Here is a 23,693-nt window from a genome sequence, read left to right on the forward strand (position 1 = left end):
GTCTCTCTCTCCACGCCTGCATGTTCAGTTGTGTCTGACTCTGCGACCCCATGGACTGCAGCCCTCCAGGCTCCTCTGTCCTTGGGATTCCCCAGGCAAGAATACTGGAGTGGGTTGCCATTGCCTTCTCCAGGGGATCTTCCAACCCGGGGATGAAGCTTCCTCTCTTACGCCTCCTGCATCGGCAGGCAGGCTCTTTACCGCTGCACCACCTAGGAAGGCCCCTCTCTGCCACTACCTCTGTCTTTATCTCTATAAAGGTGTTGCTATGTTTCTCTGAGCCTCTTGTGTCTGTGCGTACGTGTCCCTCTGTCATTCTGTCCTCTCTCCCTCTCCCTTCCCCTATCCTCCAGATGCTCCAGGAGTGGGGGTTGGGGGGTCCCCAGTTGTAAATATTTGGGAAAGCGCAGGCTTCCCGGGTGGCACTAGTGGTAAAGAACCTGCCTGCCAACGCAGGAGATATGAGAGGTGCAGGTTCAATCCCTGGGTCGGGAAGATCCCCTGGAGGAGGGCATGGCAACCCACTCCAGTATTCTTGCCTGGAGAATCCCATGGACAGAGGAGCCTGGCGGGCTACAGTCCATAGCCCGGGCTACAGACTTGAACACAGCTGAGCAACTAACACTTTCACTTCATAAGTGAGTGAAGAAGTGAATGAAGAATATGAGTGAATCACTACATATTGATAAATGATGAACATATCTGTGAATGGCTGGATGGAGGGTGGACAGTGAGTCAACGAATGAGCGGACGAATGAATGAATGAACTTTCTCACCAGGCAGAGCCATCCTGAGTAGGGAGTGGGTCAGTTCCATGGACCATCCACATCAGAGGGTCCAGCCAGGTCTGGACCGAAGGACACAGGTCCAGGCAGAGCTCCCTCTGCAAAGGGGAGGCAAGTGTTTCCTCCCCTTCTTGTCCTATTTACTTTTCTGAGAGTAAAAGCCCACTCCCCTCAACCCCCAAAGCCCACCCTGAGTCCAAACCCCTGAGTCCAAGTCCCCCTGGTCCAAACACCCTCATCCCCCCAGATGATGGGAGAAGCCCCTCCTCCATCTGCTCTCCACCCCCAAGACCAAAGGAGCTTCTGTAGGGGTTCTCACCCCACCCCTGCTCAGCACAGTCACCTGGGGGACTCTTTTTTTTAAATACCAGTGCCTGGGCCCACTTTCGAAGTTTGGATTCCTTTGGGCTCAGTTGTTAGAAGTTTGGTTTTATTTTAAAGCCCCTGAATGATGCTAATGTGAAGCCTGTAGTGAGAACCACTGGGTTAGAGCCGACGCACCTCTGCCGCCCAGACAGCAATGGAGGGACTTCCCTGGTGGTCCAGCGGTTAAGACTCTGCACTTCCCCTGCAGGGGGCACAGGCTTGATCCCTGGTCAGGGAACTAAGACCTTGCATGCTGCACTGTGTGGCCAAAACATTGAAAATATATTCAAAATAGGGACGGAATAAAATGGAATGGGGTGTGATAGGACTGAATCCCAAACACAGCTCAACCATGAAGAACCTCCTTACCATGGACCAGAGGGAAACCCTAGCCCTGTTCCTATGCCTCCTCCTCACCTTTTCACCTCCTACCGCCATCCCCCAACACGCCTTCCTTCCCTCCCTCAAACACCTAAGCCTGTTTCCCACCTCAGGGCCTTTGCACGTGCTGACACCTGCCTGGTCGGCTGTTTCACATATGAAGGGCTCCTCATCTGAGTCTTTGCACGAATGCCACCTCCTCCCAGAGGCCCTTCCTGACTGTCCTTCGGAGAGCAGCCCCTCCCAGCACCTTCCATCTCATGACCCTGTTTTCTTCACCATGCGAGTTTCTCATACTGGTTCGAACGTGCGCCGTCGGTTTCCATGTAACGCCAGGGATCTTGTCATCCATGCCCACGGATGTGTTCTCAGACCTCAGCACGGTTTTCAGCATATAACAGGTGTTTGGTAAGTATTTACTGAATGAATGAAATTCTTTACAATTGTGTCAATGGCACCCCACTCCAGTACTCCTGCCTGGAAAATCCCATGGACGGAAGAGCCTGGTGGGCTGCAGTCCATGGGGTCGCTAAGAGTCAGACACGACTGAGAGACTTCACTTTGACTTTTCACTTTCATGCATTGGAGAAGGAAATGGCAACCCACTCCAGTGTTTTTGCCTGGTGAATCCCGGGGACGGGGAGCCTGGTGGGCTGCCGTCTATGGGGTCGCACAGAGTCGGACACAACTGAAGTGACTTAGCAGCAGCAGCGGTCAGTTCTTTGAAAACACAGGTGCTCTCTCTTTGTAATTATTTCTTTTCGTTTCCACAGCCAGGTTTCTCACACTTGGTGCTTTGACAGGTGGGACTAGATCTTTCTTTTTGGGGGGCAGGGGGGGCATCCCATGCCCTGTGGAAGTTGATCAGCGGCCCTGACCTCCACCAACCTGAGGCCAGTAGCACCCGTCCCCAGTAACGACAACCAGAAATGTCTCCAGATAACCCCAAACGCCCCAAGTGGAGAGGGAGCGGCGAATCTCCCCCAGTGAAGAACCCCTGCCCTGAGTGTTTAACCCACTGAAAGGCTGAGAACAAATGGCCTTGGTCTGATTTGAACATCAAAACCAGCCTCTGGTGCAGTTCCCCCATGTGACCAGAAGGTGGCAGCAGAGACCGCCCTCTTACCATCACAGTTTGCTCTCGCTTTGTGAAAACTTTTTCATCTTTCTCCCCAGACTAGAAACTGACTTTGGGGAAAGCACTCACCCACTGCCACGAGGTGTTGTGACCAATCCACTTTATTTGCACTTTTCCAGATTAGACAGAAAGGGAAGCAGCAGCAATGATTTGAACCCAGAAGTGAGCTGGAATCAGGTAGATGTGAATTTCAGTCCCAATTGTACCCCTTTCTCTCCTTAGCTTGGGCTTCCCCGGAAGTTCAGCTGGCAAATAATCCACCTGCAACGCAGGAGACACCAGTTCGATTCCTGGATTGGGAGGATCCCCTGGAGGAGGGAAAGGTGACCCACTCCAGTATTCTGGCCTGGAGAGTTCCATGGACTGTATAGTCCATGCGGTCACGACGAGTCGGACACGACTGAGTGACCATCACTCTCTCCTAGCTTAGTCCATGTGTACCTCAGTTCTGACCTGTACGCACTTTGCGCATCTCCATAGTCATCACCATCAGCCATATATTTCACCTGCCTCTGTCCTCAACCACGTGGCAACTCAGGGAGCAAGGGCTCGCTCTGGTGGGGTCACTGCCCCTGGTTCCTAGCATAAACGGCCGGCCCTCAGAGGTTTGTCGAACGACTGATGGATGGGTTCACTGGACGATGCAGGGGCAGAGTAAGCAATGACTCAGTGGGTGTCAGCCGTGACGATGACCATGCCCTACTCAGGATGCCCTTCTTCACGAAGGTGAGGGGAGGACATCATAGTGAAGGCAGTGACGTTGTGGCAAAAGTAGTGATGTCATGGTAGAGTGATGTCATGGTAGAGTGATGTCATGGTGAGGATGATGACATTATGCAGTTGATCTTAATGTTCGCATCTTACATCCACACCAGTGGTCCCCAAATCTGAACCATCAGCCCTTCCTGAGGAGTTTCTTTAACAGGTATTTTATTTTGTTTTTAGCCACGCGATGCAGCGGGTGGGATTTTAGTTCCGAGACCAGGGATCAAACCTGCACCCCCTGCATTGGAAGCACAGAGTCTTAATCACTGGACTACCAGGGAAGTCCCTCCTGGGGAGTTTCTTAAACCTGCAGCTCCCCGGCCCTCCACACATCTCATGACTCAGAATCTTACAGGAGCAGGTTCTCAAGCTTAGCTGATGTTGAGTCATCAGAAGAGGTCTTAACAATTATCAGCGCCTAGGCTGCCCCCCTGGAGACCATCAGAGCAGATGTTCAGCCCCGGCATCAGGCCTTGTGATTCTAATGGGCAGCAAGGCGACAGCCAGCCCTGACACTTAACAAACTCCCCAGTTCAGTGTGATACAAAGGGTGGTCCCAGCCCAGGAGTGTCTGCAGCACCTGGAAACTGCTTAGAAATGAGCCCCACCCAGACCCACCGACTCAGAGACCCCCTGAGTCAGGAAGACCCCCTGAAGGAGGGCATGGTAAGTGGGTCTGGACTCCCGGTGGACTGACATGTGAGCAGCACTGCCCCAGGGGAGTTCAGACACACAGCCACTCTGGGGACCCCCATCCCCACTGGCCAGAATATCAGGAGGAGAGAGGGATGGAATTTTCTGGAGCAGGGAGGAAGAGTTATGATTAGTCCCCAGAGATCGCCCTAGCCATTGACCAACTCCTCGGGGACCTCCCAACTCCCTATTCTAGACTGAACCTCCCTGCCACACGAGAAAAAGCCAAACTACAGTGATTTTCACCCCAAAGGAACCGAGTCTTCTCTGAAGAGTGTTCAGTGCCAATGGGGCCACGGAGGTGGGCAGAAGTCCCCAGGCAGACCCACTGGGGCCACACCAAGGAAACACCTTCCACCTCCAGTCACAGAACTGCGATGGGGTGTTGTTTTTTCACAGAAGAGCTGTCATATGTCCCCACGACCTGGCCTGTGACAGCAGACCTCCAGTGTTTGCAGAAGCAGCTCACAACCCCCACTGCTCCAGAGGAGACCGTGTGTGTACACAGTGTGTGCGTGTGTGTTTAATCACTTCAGTCGTGTCCGACTCTGCAACCCCACGGACTGCAGCCCGCCAGGCTCCTCTGGCCATGGGATTCTCCAGGCTAGAACACTGGAGCAGGTTGCCATGCCCTCCTCCAGGGGATCTTCCTGACTCAGGGGTGGAACCCAGGTCTCCCGAATTGCAGGCAGGAGAATCATCGTACCAACGAAGCCTGTTCTGCTGAAGGCTCAGGATGGGACTAGGTGAGCATGAGCCTGGCTGGGGCAGGTGAGGCAGGACACATCCACCACCTGGCTGTCGAGGAGCCCACGTCTCTGCGGTCTTCCCCCCGGTTCCCCACGGGACCTCCTGCCTGGCCCCAGGTCACGGGGAGGCCTGAAGCCCAATGTCTGAGATGCAGCCGCCTCCACACGCAGGATCCAGGTCGCAGCCAGTCAGCCGGAACCACCCGGAGAAGCTTCGATGTCGGAGAATATGCCTCTATCTTGCTGTGTCTTTTTCCAACACTTACCTAACCTCTCTGGTCCTCCATTTCCTTAACAGAGAGGCTCATCCAAAGGGCAGGTGTGAGGATTCAGTGAAGCCAGAGGAAGTGCACAGAGGCTGCAGTGACGCAGGGGGCGCTTTTTGTGGTCTCATGGGTTCGGGCTCCTCCAGGCCACAGACACACAGGTGCCTGGACACAGCATCCCCCACGCCAGGCAGCGCTAACATGACCGCCAGGCCCCGAGTTCAGCCCACAGTGGCTCTCTGGTGGTGGCCTCAGACCAAGGGGAAGCCACAGCCCACCAGGATGGTGTCCCTGAGCACCAGCACCTCCAGTCTAAGCCGCTCCCGCCACCCTCGAGCTGGAGCCCGCCCGCGTTCAGATGGCCTGGTCCTGCCGCCGTCTCAGGCTGAGCACACGGGCCGCCACCAGGAAGGTGGCCCCGGTGAGCAGCTCGGCAACGCAGCTGACCCAGCCCAGGGCCAGGGACCAGCCGAAGCGGATGTCCACCTGGTCCAGCAGTGTCTTCTCCTGCAGAAGACACAGCGCCTCCTGGAAGGCAGCGGCTGAGTAGGCGATGTAGACGCTGATGCCGGCGAGGGTCACCAGGGCTGCAGTGGACAGAGGAGAGCTGGTGGACCCCCACACACACCCAGCACCACCCCTCCTTCCCTCTGCTGCCCGTCCTCTGTCCCACCCCCTCCTGCCCCTGGTAGCTCTTCCCCATCCATCTTTCACGCACGCGCTCGTGTCCCCTCTGTCCAGGGGATTCTCCAGGCAAGAATTCTGGAATGGGTTGCCATGTCCTCCTCCAGGGGTCTTCCCGACCCAGGGATAGAACCTGCATCTCCCCCAAATTGGCAGGCGGATTCTTTACCACTGAGCCCCCTGGGAAGCCCCCATCTATCTCAGCTCGTGTCGATTCCTGGATGCCCTCCCTCCCACTGCAGAGCTGGCCAAACCACCCCCTCCCATGGTTTCACAGCGTCTCACAGCGCTCCATCACTACCCAGGTCAGAACTGGAATTTTGCAACTATTTGTGAACCAGCTAATGTCCATCTGCCGCAGTGTGAGTCCCAAGGGGTCCGCCCTGGATTCCCCAGCACCCAGAACAGCACCCTGCACACGGCTGGTCCCTGTCCCTGTGTGATTAGGGCCCGCTGTCCAGTTGACGGTCCTGGGTGGCCATGTAAACACATTAACCTCAGTCTACATCTCAGCTCCATGTTGGCATCTGCCTCGTGTCAAGTGCTCATTGCCTGGTCTCATGGCAAATCAGGGATGGAGACTTCTCCTGGGGAGGCGCCGTTTGGAGAATTCATCACTGGGCAAACTGTTAATGCCGATATTCTTAACAATATTACAGTGGATGGTGTTCGCACCTCCAGGCGCCACTTTGCCGTTCCCTCCATGGACTCCGAGTGTCATCCCTGCTCTTGTTTTGTGTTGCTTCTGTGACTGTGCAGGGAGTTTAGCTGCAGCATGTGGGGTCTAGTTCCCTGAGCAGGGACAGAGGGCGGGTCCCCTGCGTGGAGAGCATGAAGTCTTAGCCGCTGGACCACCAGGGAAGTCCCTGTTCTTGTTCTTTTTTAAGGGCCATTTCAAATGACCCAGGAAAATTCCCCAGTGGCCCAGTGGTTAGGACTCCACACCTTCACTGCCAAGGGCTCAGATTCAATCCTTCGTCGGGGAACTAAGACCCCAAAAGCCATGCAGCGCGGCCAGTAAATAAGTAAATAAGCAGGAGGCTATAAAACTACCGGAGAAGGCAGTGGCACCCCACCCCAGTACTCCTGCCTGGAGAATCCCATGGACGGGGGGAGCCTGGTAGGCTGCAGTCCATGGGGTCGCTAAGGGTCGGACACGACTGAGCAACTTCACTTTCACTTTTCACTTTCATGCATTGGAGAAGGAAATGGCGACCCACTCCAGTGTTCTTGCCTGGAGAATCCCAGGGATGGGGGAGCCTGGTGGGGTCTCACAGAGTCGGACACAACTGAAGCAACTCAGCAGCAGCAGCAGCAAGTGCTAGATCCCATCTTTGAAACCCAGCCATTGCCTGACTTGCCTGATTTTAATCAATCAAAGCAAAGCAATGTGTCAGGATGGCAGGTGTGCATGAGACAGCGAGGGTCTCCCGCCAGCCCGTGACCCTGACCCTGAAGCTCTCGGGACTCGGCTTCTTTTATGAAACAATGAAGATGATTCTCAGAACCTGCTCTCACCCTCAGGCTTCTCTCCTGGGACCACAGACCCAGGGACCCTGGGCAGGAAATCTGTTCACCCCTTCCAGCTAGGAGATCACAGCGGGGCAAACCGAGCCCCAGAGGCAATGCAGTCTCCTCCACCCTCCTTCCTTCTGGGGGACCGTGCACAGACCCTCTCGGCACCTGGGGCTCCATGCCAGGCGGGCACCTACCTCCAAAGAGGAAGAGGGTCCCCGTGAGCAGAAGGAGGCAGGAGGCTCGCAGGAGGAAGCTCAGAAAGCCCGTCATGCCCCCGAAAACCATAAGGATCAGGCTGAGCGGCAGCAGAATCACAAATGTCCCATGCATGGCTTAGGGGAGACAGAAGGAGGCAGTTACTAACATCCTTCAGTCAATCAACAAACACCTACTGAGCACTTCCTGTGACCTGCACCCAAACGCTGGGGGGAGGGCGGAAGTTGCCACTACTACTGCCCGATAATGATGATGATCTGGGCTTCCTGGTGGCTCAGGGGTAAAGAATCTGCCTGCTAACACGGGAGACCCAGGTTTGATCCCTGATCTGGGAAGATCCCACATGCCACAGAGCAACTAAGCCCATGCACTACAACTATTGAGCCTGTGCTCTGGAGCCCAGGAGCTGCAACTACTGAAGCCCGTGCTCTGAAACAAGAGAAGCCCTGGAACCACCACTAGAGAAAAGTCCGAGCAGCAACAAACCCAGCACAGCCTAAATAAATAAACAAAATTATAAAAAATAGCCATGATAATAATATGATTAATGTGCTGTACTAAGTCACTTCAGTCATGTCTGACCCTATGAACTGTAGCCCGCCAGGCTCCTCTGTCCATGGGATTCTCCAGGCAAAAATACTGGAGTGGGTTGCCGTGCCCTCCTCCATGGCATCTCCTGACCCAAGGATCGAACCTGCGTCTCTTATGTCTCCTGTACTGACAGGCGGGTTCTTTACCACTAGCACCATCTGGGAAGCCATTGATATGATTAATAGCCACGGTTATCGAAGCTCAGTTATGCCAGGCTTTGTGCTGCGTAAGTACCATCTCGTTTAAATCCCATGCACCCTATAAGTAAGTATTGTCCTTGTTCGTTCGCTTATTCACTCAGCACATGTGTATCGAGTACATGCTGGGTGCCAGGCTCTGTGCCTAGATTGGCAGATGCATAGGCAAATTCACCAAGGCTCCTGCCATGCGGGGTCAGCAGTGAACAAGTAAGTGATGAAGTTGAGAAATGGTGACAAATGCACGGGGAAGGGCGTGAACAACGCTGAGAAGCGGGCAGGGCAGTGGCTCTACTGAGGAAGTGACATCAGAGCAAAGACCTGAAGGAGGTGAGGGAGGCAGCCGTGCAGGAGGGGCAAGAACTGAGGGACGACAGGGAAGGATGGAGCAGGGGGGAGTCAGAGATGGGAGGGGTTGTGCCCGGTGGGGCTTCCTCTGGGAGAGCCAGCGAGGGTGGCTGCGGGGAGGGAGAGTGAGGACGTGGGGAGGGGAGATCGTTCACAGCAGCTCGCGTGGGGCTCGGGGCTCCGGAGCCATCAGGAAGATTTTTCATTTCTCTCTGAATGAGAGGGCTTCCCTGGTGGCTCAGATGGTAAAGAATCTGCCTGCAACGCAGGAGACCTAGGTTCGAGACCTGGGTTCGATCCCTGGGTTGGGAAGATCCCCTGGAGGAGAGCGTGGCCACCCACTCCAGTATTCTTGCCTGGAAAATCCCCACGGACAGAGAAGCCTGGCGGGCTGCAGTCCATGGGGCCACAGCAAGCCGGACAGGACTGAGTGACTAAGCGCAGCCCTAATTAAGACGGAGGCCACCAGACTGTCTTGAGGCACGAGGGACACGGGCTTTAACTTCACTTTCTACAGGTCGCTCTGGTCGCTATATTGCGAGTGGCCAGCAGAGGGGTGTAGTGGGCTGAAAGAAGGCTTCCAAGTTCACGTCCAGACTTCTTTTCTTGGGCTCCAAAATCACTGCAGACGGTGACTGCAGCCATGAACTTAAGACACTAGCTCCTTGGAGGAAAAGCTATGACCAACCTAGACAGCGTATTAAAAAGCAGAGACATCACTTTGCTGACAAAGGCCCGTCTAGTCAAGGCTATGGTTTTTCCAGTAGTCATGTACGGATTTGAGGGTTGGACCAGCAGGGAACACCGCCAGAGAAGATGCAGGAGTTCACCCCAGCCATGGCCCCACTCCCTTCCCAGCCACTGCAGGCTGAAGAGTGACAGGTGGGGGCGGGGGGGGGGGGGGAGTTGAGCAGGAGAGAGGAGGGGGAAGCCAGAGAAAGAACCACTCAGAAAAGTGCCACCAGCATCCATCCCCTCCCCCTTCTGTCCCCAAACTCCCTGTCTTTTGTGAGTCACTTCATTCCTCAGAAGCTCGTTTTCATGTCTCTGACCTGGAGGTCATGAGATCCGGTTCGCTGTGTTACCATAAGGACAATGTGCGTGGAGGAAATGGAGAGGCCCATAGAGCCCGGATTAAATCAACCATGACCCCACCAACCATAAAGATGATGAAGGTAATCATCCGGTCTGCCTTCCCCTGTGATCACACCCCTTGGTCTGCAAGCCCCTAAATGCCAGCAGCCTTGGCAAGTCAAGGAGACAAGGCTCATCTCCTTCCTGGGGCTGTCACAGGACAAAACGTGATTCCAGGGGACGGGGACCTGGGGTCTTTCCTCCTTTGCTCCCTCCCTCTTTTCCTTCCTTTCTTTCTCAAGGAAAGATCTTGGGCAAGGAAGCACAACAGCTGGTGTGAAAACCGGGTTCTGTTAAGATCTGTCGGCTGCACGGCATTGCCTCCAGACGCTGGCTGAGAACTGAAATAATTTCTCATTTAGAAATTAATGAGGTTTCCCAGAGTTGGTTCGTCCCCGCAGCCCCACGTGTGAGCTCCCCAGACACGCTGCCGGCTGAGTTCCTGTACATGTTCAATTAAATATCCGGACGAGAACAGTGCTCCCCCTGGGAGAGTTGTAACATTTCCTGCTGAAATTTGGTTTAGTACTTTTTTTTTTTTAATGTGCCTTGGTCTTTTGTTAGTTTTTTATTTTCATGACTGCTGTCTGGGGACATAAATATTGATTCTGAGTTCTGTTCTACTTGGAAAGGTCCCCAACTCCAGGTACATCTCATTCAGAAACGAATGTCTAAGGGCCCCATAGAGCCTGGGCATCAGCAGGGGACAAGGTCTCTGGCCTCCCGGAGATCACAGTCCAGGAAGGAGACAGACTCTCAGGAAAATAAAGGGGATGATTACAGACCGAGTGTCACAAAGGACATGAGCATGATGATGTGGAAAAAAACAAGGTGGCCACTTCTATAGCTGAGATGGCTGTTTTAATTTCCTAAAGCTGACATCATAAATTACTACAAACTAGGGGTCAGGTATGGATGTGAGAGTTGGACCATAAAGAAAACTGAGCACTGAAGAATTGATGCTTTCAAACTGGGGTACTGGAAAAAACTCTTGAGAGTCCCTTGGACAGCAAGGAGATCCAACCAGTCAATCCTAAGGGAAATCAACCCTGAATATTCATTGGAAGGATTGAAGCTGAAGCTGAAGATCCAATGCTTTGGCCACCTGATGCGAAGAGCTGATTCGTTGGAACAGACCCTGATGCTGGGAAAGCTTGAAGGCAAAAGGAGAAGGGGGCAGCAGGAGATGAGATGGTTAGATAGCATCACCGACTCACTGGCTATGAGTCTGAGCAAACTCCAGGAGATAGTGAAGGACAGAGGAGCCTGGTGTGCTACAGTCCATGGGGTCAAAAAGAGTCAGACTTGACTTAGCAACTGAGCGACAACAGCAGATGTCTTAAAAGCAGGAGGAATTTATCCTCTCACATCAAGGTGTCAGCAGGAACTTGGTCCCTGCAGAGGCTCCAGGGAAGACTCCTTCCTGCCTCTTCCAACCTCTGGTGGTTGCTGGCAAGGCTTGGCATTCCTTGGCTGGTGGCAGCATCCCTCTGATGTCCACCTCCATCTTCCTATGACCTTCTTGTCTCTCCTCTGCGATTCTCCTTTTCTTACGAGGACACTTGTCATAGGACGTAAGTTAGTCCACAGTGATCTTGAGAGCCTTAACTAAATTGCCTAAGATATTTTTTTCCAAATGAGGTCCCATTCCCAGGTACTAGGATCTGTGAGGACATGGTCACATTTTTCTGGAGGGTGATACCCTTCAATCCACTACAGCGTTGGGACTTCCCCGGCAGTCCAGTGGCTAAGACCCTGCACTTCCAACACAGGAGCCTGAGTTTGATCCCTGGCCTAGGAAATAAGATTCCACATGCTGCGTGGCAAAAACAAAAGAATCAATGAACCCAATCCAATACAGGGTTTACAGTAGGAGCACAACCCAGGAGAGCTAAGATTACCATCTAGAATTAATCATGGGCTTTCCTGGTGACTCAATGGTAGAGTCTACCTGCCAATGCAGGAGACACAGACATGATCCCTGGACCAGGAAGATCCCACGTGCCATGGACCAGCTACAGCCTGGGAGCCTCAACTACTGAAGCCCGAGAACCCTAGAGCCTGTGCTCCACAACAAGAGAAGCCTCCGCAACGAGAAGCCCTCGTGCCGAAACTAGAGCAAAGCCCTGAGGCAGCACTGAAGACCCAGAAGAGCCATAAATAAATACAAGTATTTAAAATAATACTAGTAATCGTGTTGGCGATCAGGAAGACGATGAAGGTGCAGTCCCGGTCCTACAAGGAGCCACGTTCTGGTGACAACAGATTCGAAAATTCACAAAAAATATAAAAATCCACTTCCTTACCAGGTATAATAGGATTGAATGTCTCTGAGGATCTTGTGGAGTCTCCAAGTCATACTGACAAGGTTTGAAGCTAAAGATAGCGATGTTTTCCCCTTTGGGAAATGGTTCCTGAGACTTTGTTCTTTTGCTAGCACTCTGATGTTGTTGGAGAATGATACCGCTCTGCTCTTTTAGCTTCTCTGATGGCTCAGTGGTTTAAAAAAAGAAAATCTGCCTGCAATGCAGGAGATGCAGGCTAGATCCTTGGGTTCGGAAAATTCCCTGGAGAAGGGCATGGCAACCCACTCCAGTAATCTTGCCTGGAGAATCCCATGGATAGAGCAGCCTGGTGGGCTATAGTCCATAGGTCACAAAGAGTCGGACATGACTGAGCACACACGCACCTCTCTGCTCTCTGTAACAGAAAGACTATTACTTCGTTACCTACCCTGGGGCTTTCTGACCTCACAAGCATTCCGGAAGCCTGCTCTGCCCATCAAGCTATTCTTTGAACAGTGCGATAATGAATCATTCACGCAGTTATTCTTGGCATGAACATCTTGGCTTTTCTCTGGGTTTGCTTTTCCTTTGCAACAAAGCATTTCTGAATCAAAAAAATCTCTTGCACCTGGGTACCTATTTGCTCTTGACGAAAAAAATGACCTGTCAACATTATTAGTATTATTAATTCTACATGGTAATCTTAGTTCTTAAGTGAGCTCCTACTGCGGGCAGTGGAGAAGAGCGGGGCTCCGAACCCAAAAAAAACAGGCTAGGAATTTTTCTTCCGGTCTCAGAACACTCACATTATACTGAAATTATCCTCGGTGTAGCATCATTCTAAAAGAGTAGAAACTGCCTGTGTTCAAATCCCAGATCAACCAGTTACTGTCCAAACTTTGGTCACTTACCCAACCTCTCTGTGCCTTGGTTTCCTCATTTGAAAAGTGAGGAGGATAAATCACAGTAACTGCCTCATGGGACTGTTGTGGAGTTTAAATGGATGGAAACATGTGAAGACCTCAGGACAGGGTCTGGCACACAGCACCTGCTCTGTAAGCACTGACTGTTATTTTTACTGCTCTTCAACCACTCCACAGAAAGGGGCCCCACCTCCCTTTACTCCATGCCCCTGTTTTATTTCCTTTGTTACAGCTACTACTATTTGAAACCATTTTATGTTTATTTATTCACTGCTCACCAGGTGTTTATTATCTGCCTCCTGCACTAGACAGTAAGCTGTAGGTGGCAAGCACCCCACAATCTCACCATGTTTTATCCCCCGAATTAAGTTAAAAAAAAAAAAGGAGTTTGCAATAATTAGCCCCATTTTAGGGCAGGAGGAAAAGGGGAGGACAGAGGATGAGCTGGTTGGATGGCATCATGGACTCAATGGACATGAGCTTGAGCAAACTCTGGGAGATAGTGAAGGAACAGGGAAGCCTGGCGTGCTGCAGTCCAGGGGGTCACAAGAGTCTAACACGACTTTGCAACTGAACAACAACGCCTCATTTTACAGATGAGAAGCCTGAGGCTCAGGGAGATAACATGACTTAACGCAGGAGAAGGAGACCGCAACTCCCCTCCTGTTTTGGGTAACCTAAGCTGGATGCTTTACCATCTCTGAGCGACTAAAACAACTATGCTGGAAGCTTTGCTTATATGACCTCATTTCATCTCAAAGCAGCCCACTTATTTTTTAAATTTATTTTTCATTGTAAGTGAAAAGTGAAGTAGATCAGTCGTGTCCGACTCTTTGCAAGTCCATGGACTGTAGCCCACCAGGCTCCTCAGTCCATGGAATTCTCCAAGCAAGAGTACTGGAGTGGGTTGCCATGTAACATTAATTATTGCTGTACAGGAAAGTGACTCAGTTATCATATATATATGTTCTTTTTCATATTCTTTTCCATTATAGTTTATCACAGGATATGGAATATAGTTCCCTGTGCTATACAGCAGAACCTTGTTGTTTATAAAACAGCCCATTTATGGAAGCAGATGACTAGCCAGAAGTTACAGAACTGGTCAGGGGGACCTTATCTATGATGAGGTTGACCCCACCCCATCTTGTTGAGAGAGGCACATGCCTCAGCCTGACCAATCAGCACACTCCTTGCCCTCGGCCATACTGATTGGCTCAGTCCTAGGCATGTGATCCGATCTGAGCCAAAGAGAGACCTACCAGGAGTTGCAGAATGATTGGGCAACAGTCTCCTATTTTGGTTGCTGAGACTGGAGAGGATTTAGTTGAAAGCAGAATCTAGAGGCAAAGCCCAGAGAGAAGAAGAAAGAAATTGTGCTTAACTCTTTAGGTCCTGGGGGGCTTGAGCTTTTCAGCTCCATGGACCAGGAATTCCGTGTTTTGTTTTAACTAGTATGATTTGGGGGCTTTCCCGGTGGCTCAGAGATAAAGAATCTGCCTGCAACACAGGAGCTGCAGGAGATGCGAGTTCGATCCCTGGGTGGGGAAGATCCCTGGAGGAGGGCATGGCAACCCCCTCCAGTATTCTTGCCTGGAGAATCCCATGGACAGAGGAGCCTGGTGGGGTACAATACATAGGATCACAAAGAGTCAGACACAACTGAAGCGACTTAGCATGCACGCACAGTATGATTTGAGTTTCCATCACTTTCAAAAGGCTGATACAGCTAGCCTGGGTGGCTCTAAACTGTGGCTCTTTTATCTAAACTGTGCTGGGACTTTCCTGGCAGTCCAGTGGTTGAGACACTGAGCCTCCAATGCAAAGGGCGAAGGTTCAATCCCTGGTCAGGGAACTAATATCCCACATGCCATGCAGCGGGACCAAGAAAATATTTTTAAAATATAAAAGTAATAATAATAAACTGTGCTGAATTTGAAGACTGCCTCTCTGCCAAAAAAAAAAAAAAAAATCCCAGTCCCTAGCCAGGGAACCAAACCCTTGACATCCCCAGGGCTAATCAAGAAGATAAAATATCCAAGCAAGGTGGAGTTTTACTGGGTACAGAAGCAAGCTGCCCGCATGGGTTTTCTTGGAGGAAAAATCAATTGTTCTTCCCATCCACCCTCAGGAGGGACTCTGTCTGGAAGGCTGCCTCACAGAGCATGCAGCTTGTCACTTGGCCTCTGTCCTCTGTGACTCTTCTGCAGGTCCAGAAAGGAACACGGGCTCCTTTTAAAAGAACTTGGCCAACATTCAAAACTCTTTCTGGGGATAAAGAGATTCTGGGAAAAAGCTGTCTCTGGGGGTGATTTTCAGTGAGCACAAGGTCTGAAGGGCCAGCCTCCTCTCTGATGATACAATAGTACTAAGAGCAGCTAACACTCAGGGTACACTTACAGGGCCAGACACTGCGTGAGGCTCTGGAAATACACTCTCTCGTTTCACCCTCGACTGTTCTTATGAGGAGAGATGAGAGTTATTTTCAATTTGCCTATGAGGGAACTGAGACTCAGAGAGGTAGAGGAATTTGCCCAAAGCCATCATGTACCGATGTGAGAGTTGGACCATAAAGCAGGCTGAGCACCGAAAAATTGATGCTTTCAAATTGTGGTGCTGGAGAGGACTCCTGAGAGTCCCTTGGACAGCAAGGAGATGAAACCAGGCGATTCTAAAGGAAATCAACCCTGATTATTCATTGGAAGGACTGACGCTGAAGCTGAAGCTCCACTGCTTTGACCACCTGATGTGAAGAGCTGACTCATTGGAAAAGACCCTGACGCTGGGAGAGATTGAGGGCAGGAGGAGAAGGGGTGACAGAGAATGAGATGGTTAGATGGCATCCCCAAGTCAATGGACATGAGTTTGAGCAAACTCTGGGAGATACCGAAGGACAGGGAAGCCTGGCGTGGTGCAGGCCATGAAGTCACAAACAGTCAACATGACTGAGCGACCAAACAGCAACAACATGCCTGGCTGGTGGTGAAGCCGGGGCTTAGACCTGGGGCAGAGGGTGAACAGAGGCGCAGACTGTGGACGTGGGTTTTGCCTGTTTCTCAAAACCCTGGACCACGCAGGGCTGCTGCATTATCAAGCTTCACGAAGAGGCCAGACCAGTGCTGACTGGTTAGCCATCCAGTGTACCCACTGATGTGATAAGTAGGCTGAAGGCCAGCATGCAGCCCAGCAAAGGGCCACAGATGTGACTGCGTCTAAAAGAGGCGGGAAGGAACGGTACAGAGGACTAGTGTTTACTGACCACTTAGTGCGTGTCTAGCACGTTTACATCAAGTCATTCTTTGATGCAACAGGGAGATCACACAACAACAGGCACTAAGCCGGGTGCCAGGTCAGGTCCATCTTTTCAATCAGCTAGTTCGTGGAATCCTGACCCCACACCCCTTTCGGGTTTTGTTATCTTGTTTGGATAAATATGGAAGCTGAGGCTCAGAGAGGTTAAGACACCAACCCCGGGATCACAGAGGGGTCCTGGGAAAGGTCTAAGCTGGGCTTTGACTTCCAGCCCTCAGTTTATGGGCAAAAATTCTAGATTATTCTCTCCCCGCCCCCCACCATGGGAAAGCCCTCTTGTTTATTTGATTAAACAAATAAACATAAATAAGCTGGGGCTTCCCTGCTGGTCCAGAGGCTAAGACTCTGCACTCCCAATGCAGGGGGCCGGTGTTCAATCCCTGGTTAGATCCAGGGTTAGATCCCATGGAACTAGATCCCACAAGCCACAACTAAAAAGATCCCTCATGCCACAACAAAGACCCAAGATCCTGTGTGTCGCGACTAAGACCAGGCGCAGCCAAATAAATACATTTTTAAGTTTTAAATAAATAAATAAGTTGCATAGGCACAATTTTCACATGCAAAGGGACACCCAACTTTGTTTTAAGGCTGTAGTAACTGATACAGCACCTCCTGGTTACATTCTCCAGCCTTCTCTGTGGACCAGAGTGATCCATTCAGAAGCCTGCTAGCTAACACGTAACAGGAGTTTTGGAATGGGAATTCCTGATGATGCTTGAAATGCTCTGAGAATACCCAGAGGTCCTCCTGGTGCAACTTGGAGCTGAGGACAGAGTTCGTGAGATCCCTTCCTTTCCTCCATGCCCACCCACCTCACTTTCCAAGCACCTAGCAGATATTCCCTTCAGGGGGACTTCACGCAGTAGTGTGCAGGTGGTGGTTTAGTCGCTATGTCATGTCTGACTCTTGTGACTGCATGGACCGTAGCCTGCCAGGCTCCTCTGTCCATGGAATTCTCCAGGCAAGAATATTGGAGTGGGCTGCCATTTCTTTCTCCAGGGCATCTTCCCGACCCAGGAAGTGAACCTGGGTCTCCCGCATTACAGGCACGTTCTTTACCAACTGGGCTACAAGGGCAGCCCGTGGGGTGCTGGAGTTGGATTATATCAGAGTTGTTCTATCGCTAAGTCTTGTCCTACTCTTTGTGACCCCAGGGTCTGGAGCACACCAGGCTCCTCTGTCCTCCACCATCTCCCAGAGTTTGCTCCAGTTCACGTCCACTGAATCAGTCAACTGTTAAGTTTTCAGGAATATGCGGAACCAGTGGACGTCATGTTGACAGCTTGAAATTGACCGCAGTGGGAATATTTATTCCACAGAGGTTGGCAAATGCCACAAATCAAGATGCTCCCCTCCCCCAGAGAGCCAATTATTAAGCATTTTCAAGCACACCAGTGGACTTCAGAGAAGCAGTCTGGTTCACTCATGTACTTATTTATTCATTCAACAAACATGGATTGAGTTCCACCTCTAAAAAATAGTTTACATTCACTCTCATACCTGCTCAGCCAACCTTGGCTCATGGGCTACTCTGTGCCAATGCTGTGTGTGCTAAATCACTTCAGTCGTGTCCGACTCTGCAACCCTATGGACTGTAGCCCACCCAGCTCCTCTGTCCATGAGATTCTCCAGCCAAGAGTACTGGAGTGGGTTGTCATGCCCTCCTCCAGGGGATCTTCCCCACCCAGGGATCAAACCTGCATCTCCTGCATTGGCAAGCAGGTTCTTTACTGCTAGCACCACCTGGGAAGCCCAGGCTCTGTGCTAAATACTAAATATTCTGTGCTAAATTCCAGCTGTGGCAAGAGAGACATGGTCCCTGCTGGCATGGAGCTTGTTTAGTGAGGGGGTCAGCTTTTAACTCTAAAAATGTCACACAGCCTGTACTGTGAGTAGGAACTGACTAAGTCAAGCTGGCAGGATGGGAGCAGGGAGACTCCGAGTGGAGGCAATGGCGTGTGCAAAGTCCCTGTGGCGGGAGGAAATGTGCCACCTTCCAGGAACTGGTGCCAACACAGCCGGAGAGGAAAGAGCAAAGGGGAGAGTGGAGCTGAAGAGGGGCCCTGGCAGCCCTAGTGGGCCATGCCAGGGACTTGTCTTTATTCTAAGAGTCCCATCCCCAACCCTCAGTAAGTCTATCAAAAGCTGCCCATACTTGTCAAGGTCTATGGAACTCAGCTCTCATTTCCTCATCATTTCCTTTGTATGGCACCTCTCTCTCTAGGAGTGTTTCCTCTTTGGAAAAGTAAAGATTAAGATGGAGACGACAAGAACTTTGCAGGAAGGCTGTGAGGATTAAATGAAGGCTGAAATGGAGTTCAGCTCCAGGTCTGGCCGCTGGTGAACTGAACTATGGCTCTGATTTTCCCTCTTCCCTCCAGTGTTTATTCAGCCCCTTTGCTTTCCCAAATTCTATCCTCAAATCCTGCCGGCTTTTCTGACTTCGGAGCACCGTGCCAGGCACTGGGAAGTCAGCCAGGAACAACAGACACAAGGCCCCTGGGGATGGGGAGCTGTCCTTTGCCTCCTGGTTTTCCTCTCTTGGATCGTTCAGCCAATATTTACTGCATCCTTGGTGCTGCCAAGCGCTTGTCCTCAACAGCGAGGATGCAGCGACGGCTGACCATGGGGTGTGCCAGTCAGCTCCCCAGGCTGGTTAAGGTGTCTCCTCGGGCTCCGAGTCACCCTCCCCCGTGCTGCTTGCCACTCTGAAATGGAACTGCGCACTTCCCCCTCGGTGTCGCCAGCTAGCCTCTGCGCCCCGAGCGCTTGGCCTGGGGCTTGGAGCTCAGCACCCCGCTGCCCCGCGCACCGAAAGCCTGCAGCCAACGTTTGTCGAATGAATCCCCAACCACACTTCACCCGTGGAGCCAGAGGGTCCCACCTCCTTCTCCTATACCCCTTCCCCTGCTCCTGCCCGTGTCAGAGGCCACCTCGGTGGCCCTCTCCTCTGCAGGGCCCCCACCCCCAGTTTGAATAAAAGCTCCCAAACTGGCGTCCAGCCCCGGGTTCCGCCCCCCATCTCACCCTCCCCGGACTCACTGAGAAGTTGCCGGCTCGAGTCGCTGACGGTCACGTTCTCCTGCCAGAAGGGGTTCATCAGCGGCGCGCACGGGCTCTGGACTGGGTGGGGCAGAGGAATCGGTGGGCGTAGGGGCTGCGGGGGGCGGGGGGGGGGGTCCCCGGGGGTTCAGACCCAGCCCGCGCCTTCGTCCCCACGTCCCTCCTGGATGTCCCACCCGGGGGGTGTAGGGTCGCGGAGCAGCGGTGGGCTGAGCCGGGCACCTCTTTATAGGGGTGATGGCAGCCCCAGGACCCTGGGCCACCTCCCGTCCGGCCCCGGACCTCGCGTTTCGCGGGCTCCGGGGCTTGAAAGCCGAGTGCGCGCCAAGCAACAGGTCCGGCCACAGCCCGGGCTCCCCGGGTGCCCCCTTACCCCGGCAGGTCCGCCAGAGGCCGGAGTGCGAGCTCAGAGGCTCGAGCTGGCTGCGGTTGTTGGCTCCCACCGGGCCCCGCGCCCCTGGGCCGCCCCGCTCCAGGCGCTCGGTGTCGATGATGTACCAGAAGTCGGTGCCGATGGCCGCCGCCAGGAGCACGAAGCTGAGCGCCCCGGTCAGCGCCGCCGCGCCGGCCAGCGCGCCCAGGTGCACCCGCATCGCCGAGCCGCGACCCCGGCCGCCGCCCACAGTTCCCAGCGCCAGAAGCTCGCGCGCCCCGGTTCTAGGAGCCAGAACTGGTCCTCGGGACCTCGATCCCTCCCTCCGCCACTGGCTCCGCCCCTCAGCCCCTCACCTGCAGGCTGGGACCTGCACCGCCTCCCCGCTCAGACCCCATCACGATCTAAAACCCCACCTCGATTAACACTTGCAGCCCAGCGCACCCTTTCGCTCCCGCTCCTCAACTGCTCGCAGACCCTCCTCCCATCTATCCGCTCGTGCACTCCCCACGCATCCCAGCTGTTCCCCGCTCTGCCGGGCCTCTGCGTTCCTCCCAGCCCTGCCCCGCGACCCCACCGCCCACCCCCAACTCAGGGAGTCTGCCCTCCGACGCCCTTCCCGCAGCTCTGGGCTCAGTGGACGCGTGCTCCTCCTCTGTGCACAGCGCCCAGGCGCCCCGCACAGAGAAAAGGGCAGGGTGGTGCGGGGCAGAGGGCGGTCTTCCCACAGAGGGGGTGAGGGGGTGGGGTAGGGGCGGGGGGATTAGGAAGGACAGCTGGCACCTGTCCTGTTTCCAGGTCATCCTCAATAGCCTCTCCCTCCAGCTTCAACCACCCTTTCTCCAAAATCTTCCCTTTCAGTAGATTTTTCTAGTCTCGCTACAGAGAAAAAAGATCAGTTTTTTAATATAAAAATTCTTTAACGGATAACCAAAAGGTCCAACTGCATAGTAAGGGGAACTATATTCAGTATCCTATGATAAACCACAATGAAAAATAGTTAAAGAAGAATGTGTGTGTGTGTGTGTGTGTGTGTGTGTAACTGAATCATTTCGCTGTAGAGCAGAAATTAAGAAAACATTGTACGTGGAAGCAACAGGTGAATGGATAAAGAAGTTTGGTATATATATGTATAATGGAATATTACTTAGTCATGAAAAGGAATGCATTTGAGTCAGTTCTAATGAGGTGGATGAACCTAGAGCCTATAATACAGAGTGAAGTAAGTCAGGGAGAAAAACAAATATCGTACATTAATGCATACATATGGACTCTAGAAAGATGGTTCTGATGAACCTGTTTGCAAGGCAGCAGTGTCCATGGGGGTGGCAAAGAGTTGGACAGACTGAGTGACTAACTCTTAGTGGAGACACAGAGAACAGACTTGGACACAGCTGGGGAAGGAGAGGGTGGGACGAATTGAGAGAGTAGCATGGAAACATATATTAATACATTTCCAAATGCAAAATTAGAAAGCCAGTGGAAATTTGCTCTGTGATGCAGGGAGCTCAAATCCTGTGCTCTGTGACAACCTCGAGGGGTGGGATGGGGTGGGAGGTGGGAGGGAGGTTCATGAGGGAGGGGACATATGTGTCCCTGTGGTTAATCCATGTTGATGTATGGTAGGAACCAATGCAATATTGTAAAGTGACTAGACTCTGATTAGAAATAAATAAAAATTTTAAAAGACCACATTGTAAATCAACTGTCCATCAATAAAAGTCTGGTTTCTAGTCTAGGCTCCTGGTCAGTTTTGAAAAGAGTAAGTGAAATGTTGTAATTTACATTTTTTAAAATCTCACTCTTCCTCCCGATTTTATTGTGGAGCAGAGACTGTCGGGAGACAGCACAGGAAACAAGGAAGCCAGTTAGGAGCAACTTAACAACAGAAGCACAAGAGATGTTTGGATGGTCAGGCCACGGTGGTGGCAGCCAGGAGTAGGTAGAGAAGTGAATAGATTATCTTTTTAACTGAGAGGGGTTGACTTGATAGGATGTGGTGATAGACTAAGGCTGACAACTACTCTTTCCCTTGTTTAATTCTGTCTTACCAACACCATCCTTCTCTTCATCACTAGCGTCCTCATCTCCATCAGCAGCAGCAGCACCCTGAACAGAGCCATCAGCAGCAAGAACACATGCTCCCCTTGATTTTACCACCCCATTCTGCTCTAGGACCCCTTCAACCACCATCTGAGTAAGACTGATATCTCCTGTTACCATCCCCTTAGTTATCCCAGGTGGCACAGTGGTAAAGAATCCACCTGCCAATGAAGGAGAGGCATGAGACGCAGGTTTGAGCCCTGGGTCGGGAGCATCCCCTGGAGAAGGAAGTGGCAATCTGCTCCAGTATTCTTGCTTGGAAAATCCCACGGACAGAGGAACCTGGTGGGCTACAGTCCATGGAGTCGCAGAGTTGGCCATGATTGAGCATGAACGCACGCAAAATAACCATCCCCACTAAAGAGTTCGCCTTCCACTCTATCATGTTACTATCGTTATCTTCAATTACACCATCATCCAAACAGTCCTCAACTGACTGTTGAGGACTGTTGAAGGCCTCATCTGAGGCCTTCCCAGGGGCACTAGAGGTAAAGAATCCACCTGCCAATGCAGTCCTCCATTGACATTTGGGAGCCTAACTGAAGGTACAATTCAATGAGGTGGGTCCCAGGACCCCCTAATAACGTCTTTAAGGTTTAATTCTTCTCTCTCCATTCCTCTACATCTCTCCGTTGTTTGTCCTCTCCTGGCTTCGTTCTTACTCAGATTCTCATTGGTTGGAACCCCAGGAGCTACTTTTTTCATCACTTAGCAATCCCAATAAAAAAAACAAATGTCTTTCTCAGTGGTGCAAATCAGATTTCCAGGATTCCCATCTCTGACCCAGTCTCTAGGAATGACAGGAGTAGAAGGCACCGCCTGGCCAAGCCTGGATCAGTCACCCCCCTGCTCCTGAAACCAAGGGAGGGTGAATCAGTCCCATCGTCATCATTTGAGTTAAGAGGCCTCCTGGCTGCCAGATGCAGCAAATAAAGGTGCCCCGTTAGGTACATCTGAGGCCTTCCCAGGGGCACTAGAGGTAAAGAATCCACCTGCCAATGCAGGAGACTTAAGAGATGCAGGTTCGATCTCTGAGTCAGGAAGATGCCCTGGAGGAGGAAATGACAACCCACTCTGTAGTATTCTTGCCTGGAGAATCCTCCAGACAGAGGAGCCTGGCGGGTTGCAGTCCATGGGGCCACAAAGAGTCAGACACAGCTGAGCACACACACACACACACACACAGAGTTACATTTGAATTTCAGATGAATAATAAAATTTTAGTATAAATATGCTCCATGCAGTATGTGGGAGATACTTATATTTTTAAATTGTCGTTGGACTTCCCTGGTGGTCCAGTGGTAAAGAATCCACCTGCCGATGCCGGGGTCACAGGTTCGATCCCTGGTCCAGGAAGATCCCACATGCCGTGGGGCAACCAAGCCTGAGAGCCACGACTGCTGAAGCCTGCACGCCCTGGAGCCTCTGCGTCACAAGAGAAGGCACCGCCGTGAGAAGCCCACGCCCTGCAACTAGAGGGTAGCTGCAGCCACCACAATTAGAGAAAGCCCATGCTCAGTAACAAAGACTCAGCGAAGCCATTAATTAATTATTTTAAAAAGAAAATTAAACTGTTGTTGCTGTTTAATCTGAAGTTCAAACTTAACTGAGCATCCTGTCTTTTCCCTGGCAAACGTGGCTGGCTCCCCAAGGGACAGTGAAAGTCACTCAGTCATGTCCAATTCTTTGCAACCCCGTGGACTACACAGTCCATGGGATTCTCCAGGCCAGAATACTGGAGTGTCCCCAAAGGACAACCAAGGTGCTATGACCACAGCCAGGAGAAGGGGCGGTGGCAGG

At 52.1% G+C, this 23,693-nt stretch overlaps 2 protein-coding genes across 4 annotated transcripts in view; both read right to left on the reverse strand.

Moving 5' to 3' along the window:
* TMEM114 (transmembrane protein 114) overlaps positions 1 to 20,409 on the reverse strand; it is a 29,584-nt gene extending 9,175 nt beyond the window's left edge. Inside the window, exons 1-4 of one of the 2 annotated variants that reach the window (NM_001191240.1) lie at positions 19,791 to 20,010; positions 19,397 to 19,477; positions 7,540 to 7,677; positions 5,498 to 5,730 (exon numbers count right to left, since the gene is read on the reverse strand). In NM_001191240.1, coding sequence (NP_001178169.1) covers positions 5,498 to 5,730; positions 7,540 to 7,677; positions 19,397 to 19,477; positions 19,791 to 20,010 — 672 coding nt within the window. Of the gene's footprint in view, positions 1 to 5,497; positions 5,731 to 7,539; positions 7,678 to 19,396; positions 19,478 to 19,790 lie in introns of those variants that run through there. The other variant, XM_024985072.2, reaches the window with a different exon arrangement.
* A 2,672-nt stretch (positions 20,410 to 23,081) lies between these two features.
* LOC104970180 (actin nucleation-promoting factor WASL-like) overlaps positions 23,082 to 23,693 on the reverse strand; it is a 30,926-nt gene continuing 30,314 nt past the window's right edge. For both annotated transcript variants that reach the window (XM_059881535.1, XM_059881536.1), the window contains one exon: positions 23,082 to 23,318. In XM_059881535.1, coding sequence (XP_059737518.1) covers positions 23,223 to 23,318 — 96 coding nt within the window. In that variant the 3' untranslated portion in view covers positions 23,082 to 23,222. The remainder of the gene's footprint in view (positions 23,319 to 23,693) is intronic.

The sequence above is a fragment of the Bos taurus genome, chromosome 25 (genome assembly GCF_002263795.3).
Source record: "Bos taurus isolate L1 Dominette 01449 registration number 42190680 breed Hereford chromosome 25, ARS-UCD2.0, whole genome shotgun sequence".
NCBI lineage: Eukaryota > Metazoa > Chordata > Mammalia > Artiodactyla > Bovidae > Bos > Bos taurus.